At 47.0% G+C, this 11346-nt stretch overlaps 1 protein-coding gene across 1 annotated transcript in view; it reads right to left on the minus strand.

The window, feature by feature from the left end:
* Positions 1-8670: 8670 nt before the first annotated feature.
* The window catches only part of LOC107106856 (oocyte zinc finger protein XlCOF6.1-like), a 4403-nt gene continuing 1727 nt past the window's right edge, over positions 8671-11346 (minus strand). The window contains exon 2 of the mRNA XM_015407074.1: positions 8671-9884. Within this exon, the coding sequence (XP_015262560.1) occupies positions 8671-9884 (1214 nt within the window). The remainder of the gene's footprint in view (positions 9885-11346) is intronic.

Below are 11346 nucleotides of genomic sequence, written 5' to 3' on the forward strand. Positions count from 1 at the left end.
GCCCTGAACAACTTCGTGTCCTTCACAAGATTAGGCACTTCATCGCTCATTGCCAACTCCAAATCATTAATGAACACGTTAAAAAGCACCGGACCTTGCACCAAGCCCTGCGGGGCCCCCCTGCCTACCACCTTCTACTGTGAAAACTGCCCAGTTAGACTCACTCTCTGTTTCCTGTTAACCCACCAGTTTTGAATCCACAAGAGGGCTTGTCCTCTTTTCCCCATGACTGCTCAGTTTAATACTTAGGAGCCTCTGATGAGGAACTTTATCAAAGCTTCCTAGAAGTCTAGCTAAACAACATCCCCTGGGGTCACCCTTGTGCAGGACAGGGCAGAGGGGCTCCCTGGATGAAGGGGGGGGGGCAAGGGGATGCAGTGAACCCCGAGGGAAAGGGCAGATGGGAAAGGGGGGGGGGGAGAGAACCGGCCAGAATAGGTGGCATGCGAGGAAGCCTGCCACACAATTGAGCATTCAAAAGGTTTCTCCCCAGTGTGGCTTCTTTGAAGATGGCCACGTGAACTGAATCTCCTTCCACGCTCTGAGCATCCCGCGGGAGCCACGCCAGGCACGGACCAAGCCCGGATCCTCTTTCCTGCACACAGCCTCTCGGTCCTGAGATAATTATCATTCCTCCCCTCGTGACCCCGCCTGGGACTCCTTTCTGGCCCTCCCTTCCCTTCCGACCTCCACGGCTGAGCATTGACGGACGCTGATTTTTCTCTGCAGAATTCAGATCCGGCCCTTTGGCCCCCCCACCAGCGTCACACACCCACCCACCCACCCCCACACGCCCAGGCAGCCAACCACTTAGAACGCGCAGAAGGAAACCACATTTCAGAATCACTCAAAACCCCGCCGACCCCAAAACCGCACGCGGCAGCCGCAGTCCTCTCCGCCAAGAGAGAAAAGCTCCTCCATCCCGCCGCGACTCCTCTCCTTTGGTCTCTCGCTTCAGGCCAACGTGGCCGCCCACCTCGAACTCACTTCCGAGTCAGCCTTCCCAGGACGCTCCGGCTGCTGCGCGGCTTTTCCCGCCTCCTGCCCCAAAGCCCCTCCCCGTCCCCTTTGGCCATTCAGCGACGCAGCCTCCTCCCAAGACCCCCTTTCCCTCTCTTCCGCTCCCCCCCCTCGCACCCCTTGCCCGGCCTCTCCGACACGCCGCAGTCATTTTAACCCTTTCAGTGCTGCAGCCGAAGAAAACGGGCTCCCTGACCTGTCCAAGAGGAGCAGCGTCCAGAGTGGTCTTTGCAGCTCGACGGGGGCGGCTGCTCCGGAGGGACTCTGCCCAGGGCGGCGCTCGCAAGCAGTGCTCCCTCTAAGCCCTTGTGGTGTATTCAATTGTATGCATGTGAATCACCTCATTGATACACCCTGTGAAGCTTTGAGCTTTGTCCTGGGCAAGGATCCTAATCCCTCACTTCCTATTGGTAGCCCAGGAAGAGCCGACCAATCACCACCATCCAGTTCCCTGAGAGAGAACGTCTGTGATTGGACCTTAGCTGAACAATCCTATTGGTTGTTAATGTATAGTAAGGCGTGGCTATATTAGCCGGGAGAGTTTAAAAGAAGAACAGCTTCAATGTTAAAGCTGTTCTGGCTATTCTGGTTAATCTGTTTGGAGTTGTGTTACCCCTTGCTCGATAAAGCTGAGTTTTTGCTGAAATCACTCTCTGAGTATTTGTTAAGCGGCCGACTTAACAGCTGTGGAGTCTCATGAGCAAAAATTCTACTTTGTGAGCTGCTGCCTGCTGGCATTACAGTCCTGAGCAAGCAATTTGGCTACTGCATGCATTCGTTTGTTCTGGAGCCATCTGAGCTCAGACAAAAAAATGTGTGAGATGGAGGCTAAAGGACTGTGAGCTAGCTCACACTAAGCTTAGGGGGGACACTACAAGTTCCAGGGGGTTCCCGGCTGTTCAGTCATCCGGGAAAGGGGACGGACCAAAATGCAGGACTGCGATTGCCCAAGTAGGGAGCACAGCCCTGTTATTAATCGACACTCCCACACTGGCCTCTTAGGGCCTACACAGATCATGACACAAGGTATTGTGTCGCGAGTTGAACTCATATAGGCCTTGGAGAGCATTACGCCCTGAGAGTCAACATCTTCTGGTGATCCCTGGCCCAAAGGACGTCCGCCTCAGCCAGGGCTTTTTCTGCCCTGACCCCCACCTGGTGGAACATGCTCCCTACTGAGATCAGGGCCCTGCAAGACGGAGCTGTTCCGGCAGGCCTTTGGCTGAGGCAGCGGGCGTCCACATATGCCCCAGGTTGTGATCTCCCACCTACTGGGAATCCGGCCATACCAAGTTACATCAATGGGCCGGATTCTCCCAACAGCAAGCATGACTACCGATTTTATATGTTTCAATGTGTTTAAAATTTTATTGTATCTGTTAAAATGTTGTAAACCCGCCCTGAGCCCGTTTACGGGATGGGCCGGATATAAATGCAAAAAATAAAAAAACAAAACCAGAAATGAGATCCAACTGTGGAAAGGGCCTAAGCTAAAGGTAAAGGTTCCCTTGCTCGAAAGCCAGTCAAATCCGACTGTAGGGTTGCGGTGCTCATCTCCGTTTCAAAGCCAAAGAGCCAGCGCTGTCCGAAGACGTTTCCGTGGTCATGTGGCCGGCATAACTAAACACCAAGGAACTGGGAACCAGCTTGAGCCTCCCTTTTTCTGAGATGGCTGAACAGCCGGGAATCCTGTGGGAGTGCAGCCCCCCTGCACAGTAACTCCAGAGCAGCCCCATAGAGCTGCACAGGGCCTTGCAGCCTGGTTGAAACGCCTCATGGGGAGGACAGGACACATTTTGCATTTGCCTACAGCACTGACAGGGTTAAAGCTACAGAGCTGTTTGCTAGAGAGGCCGAGCAAGGAGTAGCGGGGGAGGGGGGGGAATGCCCTATTTCAGGGCCTCTGAATTGAGAAAGAGAACAGGAGGGAAAAGCCATGGAGCGGGATCCTGGGAAGGTTTACTTAGAAGTAAGTCATGGGGGGGGGCTGTGGTGGCTCAAGTGGTTAAGACGCTGAACTGCAGGCTGTGGAAGGTCGGTAGTTCAGCAGCTCGAGACCCGAGTGTGCCGCATGACGGAGTGAGCTCCCGTCTCTAGTTCCAGCTCCTGCCAACCTAGCAGTTCGAAAGGAAGAAATTGCAAGTAGAAAAATAGGTACCGCTTCGGTGGGAAGGTAACAGCGTTCCGTGCGCCTTGGTGTTTAGTCATGCCGGCCACATGACCACGGAAACGTCTTCGGACAGCGCTGGCTCTTCGGCTTTGAAACGGAGATGAGCACCGCAACCCTAGAGTCGGATTCGACTGGCTTTCGAGCAGGGGAAACCATTACCATTACCAAGTCATCGGGGGGGGGAGCGTTGAGATATTGGAAGGGAGAAAGGCTGGGGTCGTCCTCAGCCATTGTTGCCGTGGGCTTGCCAGCTCCCGGGTGGCAAATTCCTGGACATTTGGGAGGGTGCATTCTGGGAAAGGCCAAGTTTGGGGACCGGGTGGGGGAACCAGGCCATAGAGTCTTCCCTGCAATGCAGCCATTTTCTCCAAGGGAACTGATCTCTGTCAGCTGGAGGTTGGTACTAATTCTGGGGGATGTCCAGGCCCCACCTGAAGGTTGAAAGGAAGCGAAACAACTGTGATGTATTATGCCAGAAAAAAGTTCTTCACAGACTTATATTCTTTTTCCAATATCCAATTTTCTAGGAGCAATTCAAACGCCATCAACACAATGGACCATGCATATCATGTCTCGTTTCGTGTATAACTTTATCAAAGTGGGTTGCATTACACTAATAGATTTGATGAATGTTACTATGAGATATGACTAGAGTGTTTGCCAAATGGATTAAAATTGTAATTATAATATCTAACAGCCAGTTGTATGTACAGCCTTGCAGTTACTCTTTTGCTAATACTAATAGTAGTATTTTATTTTTGTAATTAAATACAGGAATTTCAACACTACCCACTTTGCTGCTACTAAGCGGCAGTGACACGCTTAGGAGCCATCCAGAGGTGTTCAAGGGCTGGGCTTAGGCTTGTCCGAAACAGGCTGGACTCTCGGAAATGGTCCTTCTGTCCGGATGAGCTGGAATGTGGGGCCAGGAGAAAACTCCAAGGGATACTGTTTGCCTGGGTTGGTTCCCCTTGGAAAGAGAAAGCTCTGGAGCCTTGAGGTGTCTTGTTATTCTTTGTGTTAATAACATGCTGGCAGAGCTAAGCACCAGTGGACGCCGGAGGAATTCCCACAGAGTATCAGGTCCACTACCCCACATCAGATGCCCAGAGAGAGCGTTTCTGCGTCTCAACATTTTTGACTCAAATCTCATCCAAAACCTGCCTTCCTCTCCCAATCTCCGCTATTTGTTCTTCCCACAGACGCATTCAACCTGCCCCCTCCCCTCATCTGGGTGCTCGGACAAAGCTCTCAACTAACACTTCAGGCCTATTGAAGAGATACATACAATGATTAAGGGGATCACCAGTCCATCTTCTCCTTTTGGGGCTCCAGCATATCTTAAGAAATAGCCCCTCAGACAGACTGCACCAATGTAAGGAGAGGCGAAGCTTGTAGAGATGCTTAACTTTCCCAGAGAATCAAATAGAAACAATAAACTTTCCCAGAGAGCCAAGGAGACCTGTCTAAAATAGCCTGGTATGTAATATGGCAAAATGATATTAAACCTGGTCCACAAACCACAAGACGCACTTTTGTTCTGATCCACCAGGGCAATTCTCATTTGTCTCCTGAGGAATGAAGGTTTATGGTGTTCAGTGATGTGTCTCCATTCTTTTTTGTTTTCCTTCTGACATGTTCCTGTCATTCTCTGTTCCCTTGAGGAGAAGTCTCTCTCCATAGCCAAGTGAACAAAGCCATTTTTCCACAGTCAGAGGTGACCCAAGGGAAGGGGAAAGAGACTGAAGAGGAGAAGCCAGAAGGACCTGGAACTGGAAAGAGAGCAATGAACGACCCCCTTCTCCTCCAAGCTGGGTGTGGTGTTGAATTTTGGGAAAGATCTGTCCCAAAGATCCTGGCTAAGCACACCATGACATCAGATGTACACTGTAAACACTTCTGGCAGTTCCGCTACTATGAGGCTGATGGGCCCCGAGTGGTTTGCAGCCAGCTCCATGGACTTTGCCGCCAGTGGCTGAAACCAGAGAGGCACACTAAGAAGGAGATGCTGGACCTGGTGATCCTGGAGCAGTTCCTGGCCGTCCTAGCTCTGGAGATGGAGAGCTGGGTCAGAGGATGCGAGCCAGAGACCAGTTCCCAAGCAGTGGCCCTGGCCGAAGGCTTCCTCCTCAGCCAGGCAGAGGATAAGAGGCAGGAAGAACAGGTGAGGGAATTTCCTCCAGATATGTTCCATTCAAGGAACAAAATCTGGCCTTATTCTAACATTTCCCTGACAGATACCCCCACCCTGTTATCAGCTTGGATAGTGAGTAATGGTCACTATCCACTGAATGCATGTAGAGTGAAATAAAGATGATTTCAGTCTCTTAAGTGGCTGTGCATTTGATCACACCTAGAAGGCACTCAGCTCAGCTTGGCTAAGCACTGGACAGGATAATTTCCAAAATGTGTGAAGCTGGGATAAGAGACAAGAATTATCTCTTCATATTGAATATATACACCTCATAGCAGAATCAAATCGAGGCAAGTAGAAAATATGTAGCAAAGCTTAGGAGCAGAAATATTTATTGGAACTGTACAAACAATGCAGTATTAGAACGTTTGGTTAAAAAGATGTTTAAAGTAGGTAGAAGTTTGAAGAAACGAATGGAGTGCTGGAGTCCAGTAAGGTAAGCATACACCCCTTCACCCTTCAAACGAATAACAGTGAAACCAATAGAAAAACCAATTAATGAATTATGTTGTCGAAGGCTTTCATGGCCGGAGTTCATTGGCTGTTGTAGATTTTCCCGGTTGTGTGGCCCTGGTCTTGGCATTGTAGGACCTGACGTTTCGCCAGTAGCTGTGACCGGCATCCTCAGAGGTATAACACAGACGGATGGAGTACTCTCCGTGTCAAGAGAGTACACAGAGAAATTGACACAGAGAGTACTCCGTCTTTCTGTGTTACACCTCTGAGGATGCCAGTCACAGCTACCAGCGAAATGTCAGGTCCTACAAAGCCAAGACCACGGCCACACAATCCGAAAAATCTACAACAGCTAATTAATGAATTATTAACTGATCAGCTTATAGGTAAAATTGTAGTTAAAATTGTAACTGATTAGTCTGTACCCCCCCCCCACAATCACCCCAGTGAATACCGATATTGATTGCAAGGTACTATGAAAGAATCAACTGAAATAGATGAACAGTCAAACAATTGATTAACCTACATGCAATAAAAACTAAAGGATTTGATTAATAATGAAGAAGTGACCTTAGAGACCAAAACTGGGAAAACAAAGCTTACCCTGCGACTCTAACTGTTGGGAGTCCACGGGCAAGCTTCCAGAAGAAGTCTCTTAACGGTGGGAGCAAAAAGTCCAAATTCCCTTTCCCTCCCTCCTCCCTGGAACTGCATGGTGGAAACAACATGTATTAAGGAAGGCAGTCATATTAAAAGTACGCTAGTAAACAAGAAGGGTATGGTTGAACCTGTACAACAATGAAAAGGAGATGATATCAGTTTTGCTGCAATATTACGGATAGAGATCTTTTTGGTCTTCTCCGGGGATGCTGGGAACTGTAGTTTTCTCTTCTGGGACTGACGGCTTTCCTCCGATTCATCTGAAATCCATAGCATATAGAGGAAATCAAGTCCGGTGTCCTCATCTGCGTCTTGGAGAATGCTACCTTGACGAGGAACCTGAAACTTCCCCAAAGAAAGCAATTTGTAGTGTATGTTGGCCACTTGCAGTCTTCTTGTGATAGGCTTCATAACGTTTCTAATATGCAGGGTTTACTTTGGGACATCGGGGAAGACCAGAATTTGCAAGTCTTGGAATAAAAGAGGACCTTTCATTTTTGCTTTATCTTGTATTCAATTTTTAGATCTCCAATCTGTAAATTGCACTGTAAGATCCCTTGGGCCCTTGCGTCTTGGATTTATAGAGGGACCCAACCGGTATGCTTTACAGGTCACCAGCGCTACTCCTGGTTCGAGTTGTAAAATAGAGGAGAATCACTTAGAGACTAAACACATCAGATCTGCATCACCTGTTCTCAGATCCCTCTCTCCAATTTTTCGAGTAAGTTTGGTAAGTCTTGCTTGTTGATCACCATCTCCAGAAGGTGCAAAATGGAATTCTTCTCCATCATTGTGGTCTTTTTGGTGCCAAGCACCTTTGGGTCCACTCAAGATTCTCATAGATTGAAAAATCCCTCAGCTGGCTGGGAAGACGATTTCAGTCTTCCCACCATTATCTTTGCCGATATTTCAGGAAGAAAATGGCAGATTTTGGTTTGTTAGAGGGCCTGGGAGAAGGAAGGGAAGGGGAGCTGAAGGATCAAATGACCACCATATTACCCAGTGTCACTATGCCCCTCGTTGCCTACATTCATAACTGAAGGAAATGCTGAAATAAAGATGTAATTTTCTCCCCATCCAAGTTCACGGACACCCTGAAATCTATCCACAGTTATCTGCTATCCTTTACTTGTCTACTTCATCACAGGATTTGGAAAACAGATATGCTTTTTGCCTGTTTTGCAGATGTCAGAAAGAATTAGCTTGGCAGACTGCCTGAAGGAGGGCAACCACTATAAAGGCCCTTCTTTGCATAAGTATTTTAGGAGCATTTCTGAGCCTCCAACACCTGAATATTTAAGAAATAAGATAAAAACTCTTGTCACAAACTATGCAGATACGTGGTTTCTCATTGTGTGGGTTCTTTGATGCTGTTGAAGATAGACAGACTAACTGAATCTTTTCCCACACTCTGAACACTCAAACAGTTTCTCCCTTGTGTAAGTTCTTAAATGCTTGTAAAGATGGTTGCTCTGACCGAATTTCTTTTAACAGTATCCGCATTGAAATGCTTTCTCCCCTGTGTGAGTTCTTAAATGACTGGGAAGAGTGTCGCTCTGACTGAATCTCTTCCCACACTCTAACCATTCAGGATTCTCTCTTGTGTAAATTCATAGCTGCTTTTGAAGACCACAGCTTTGAACAGATTTCTTCTCACACTCTTTGCTTTCAAAAGATTTTTCCTTGGTGTGGGTTCTTACATGCTATTGAAAGCTGATGCTGCAGTTGAATGCCTTTTCATACTCTGAATATTCAAGAGTTTCTCCTCTGTATGACTTCTCAAATGCTTTAGATGATTGTCAATCCAACTGAATCTCTTTTCATGCTCTGAGCACTCAAAAGGTTTCTCCCTTGTGTGAGTTCTTAAATGCCTGTGAAGATGGCCCCTCTGACTGAACTTCATTCCACATTCTGAGCATTCAATAGGTTTTTTCTGTTTGGGTTCTGAAATGCTTGTGAAGATGGCCACTCCAACTGAATCTCTTTCCACATTCTGAGCATTCAAAATGTTTCTCCTCTGTGTGGGTCCTTTGATGCAGTAGGAAATCACCAATCATACTTAATCACTTTTCATGCTCTGAGTACTCAAAAGGTTTCTCCCTTGTGTGACTTCTTAAAATGCATGTGAAGATGGCTGCTCTGATTGAATCTCTTTGCACACCCTGAGCACTCAAAAGATTTGTCCCAGGTGAGTTCTTAAATGCCTCTGAAGATGGCTTCTGTGACTGAATTTCTTTTCACAGTACAAACATTCAAAAGGTTTCTCCCCTGTGTGAGTTCTGAAATGCTTGTGAAGAAGGGCACTGCAAATGAATTGCTTTCCACATTCTGAGCATTCAAAATCTTTCTCCCCTGTGTGGGTTCTTTGATGCAGTAGGAGATCACCACTCACACTGTATCTCTTTCCACACTGTGAGCACTCAAAAGGTTTCTCCCCTGTGTGAGTTCTGAAATGCTTGTGAAGAAGGGCACTGCAAATGAATTGCTTTCCACATTCTGAGCATTCAAAATCTTTCTCCCCTGTGTGGGTTCTTTGATGCAGTAGGAGATCACCACTCACACTGTATCTCTTTCCACACTGTGAGCACTCAAAAGGTTTCTCCCCTGTGTGATTTCTTAAATGCCTGTGAAGAGTGCTTCTCTGAGTGAATCTCTTTCCACACTCTGAACATTCAAAAGGTTTCTCCCCTGTGTGGAATCTTTGGTGCACAAGGAGCTGTGATCTGTATTTATAGTACCTTCCACACTGAAGGCATTTACATGACTTCATTATAATGTTCTTTGGGAAATGTAGATTTCCCTGTCTTCCATCAGACAATGTCATTCCACTCTCTGAACAGATAAATGGCTTCTCTTCTGAATGAATGTTTTGGTGTTTAATAAGGTCTGATTTCTCTAAGAAACTCTCACCACTGTCTGAGAAAGTATAATGTTTTCCTCCTGCATGTGCCTGTTGATGTTTAAGGAGCTCTGCTCTGCAAAGGAAGCTCTTTCCACACTCCAGGCCTTGATGCGAATTCTTTCCGCTCTGCATTTGCAAATGGACATTATACTGGGCTTCATCTGAGAAGATCATTTCACACTCCAAGCACTTGTACATTTCCTCCACCACGTGAATTGCTTCATGGAAATCCCCTGCTTGGAAAGGAAGGTGTTGATCCTTCTTCTCATCAATGTGGCTTCCTTTCTGCCTCTTGGGTCTGCCTTGAGTCCTGAAGTTTCCTCTCAAGTCTTCATTCTTGACTTCATCTGACAACACATGATGCAGTTCCTCATCCTCCTCATTACCCCGATCATCGCCTGTTGATAATAAGTCTTCATTCTTGACTTCATCTGACAACAGATGATGCAGTTCCTCATCCTCCTCATTTCCTCCATCATCCCCTGTTGGTAATAAAGAGAGAGATCCCGTTAGGACCCACCAAAGGAGGTCTGATTTGCACTTGAAATTCCATCCACGCGCAAAGTGTTTCAAGGCCTTGTTCCTGCTGTACATTGAAATATACAATAATAAACATGTTTAAAGTGTCTTCCCGCCTGCCTGTGTGGTCCATCTCCATCTCTGAAGTTTCCTTCAGCCGCTTCATTCATGGCTTTTTCCAAAGAGAACCCCTGGAATTCCCCAAGTGTCTTCTCTACATCTGCTGCTGGAATACAGAAAGCGGTCCAATCAGCACCTATGCAAGTAACCTAGCCACCATTCAAGCACTCCTCATTCACAAGTGTTCATTTTTTTGACAGAAGTAGTAGGGCAGGCTCTGTTGAAAGTGTGTGGGTAAGGATAGAGCGAGGGGAAAAAGAAGGGGATATTGTTGTGGGGGTATACTACAGACCTCCGAACCAACTGGAGGAACTGGATGATGTATTTGTACAACAGCTTGCTAAACTTTCACAGAGACAGGATGTTGTGGTTACGGGAGATTTCAACTATCCAGCTATTTGCTGGAAATCTAACTCTGCTAGACATGGGGCATCCTGCAGATTCTTGAATAGTCTTGCGGACAACTTAATATCTCAGAAGGTGGAGGTGGGAACTAGAGGATCTGCTATCCTAGATTTAATCCTGACTAACAGGGAAGAACTGGTTGATGAAGTGAACGTTGTGGGATCCTTCGGGAATAGTGACCGTGTCAGCTTGGAATTTGACATAGAGAAGGATGTGAAACCAGGACATAGTAGGACTCGTATCCTGGACTTCAGGAAAGCTGATTTAAAAAAAACACTCAGAGAAATATTAGGTAGGATCCCGTGGCCGGAAATGCTGAGGGGGAAATCTGCACAGGAAGGATGGGTGATGCTGAAAAATGAAGTACTTAAGGCACAATCTCAAACTGTTCCGGTAAGAAAGAAAGGTGGGAGACAGGTAATGAAGCCAAGGTGGCTGAACAAGGAACTCTCTAAAGAGCTGAGACTAAAAAGGGAAATGTACAGGAAATGGAAGGAGGGTCAGATTACTGGGGGTGAGTACAAGAAGCAGGCTCGAATCTGTAGGGATGGTGTCAGAAAGGCTAAAGTGCAGATGCAGCTGAGGCTTCTGAGGGATGCTAAAAATAACAAGAAAGGTTTCTATGCCTATGTTCAGAGCAAAAAGAAGAACTGGGATGGGGTAAGCTCATTGCTAGGGGAAGACGGTCAAGCCTTAACAAGGGATGAAGACAAAGCGGAATTACTCAACTGTCACTTTGCATCAGTCTTTAACCATAAGGCGAGCTGTATACAAACTGAAGAATGCAGGGCATGTGAAGGAAGGAGGAACTGCCAGTCCAGAGTAAATAAGGAAATGGTTAGAGAGCATCTAGCTGCCTTAAATAATTTCAAATCTCCTGGGCCGGATGTCTTGCATCCC

The sequence above is a fragment of the Gekko japonicus genome, unplaced genomic scaffold (genome assembly GCF_001447785.1).
Source record: "Gekko japonicus isolate JY-2015 unplaced genomic scaffold, Gekko_japonicus_V1.1 scaffold2363, whole genome shotgun sequence".
NCBI lineage: Eukaryota > Metazoa > Chordata > Lepidosauria > Squamata > Gekkonidae > Gekko > Gekko japonicus.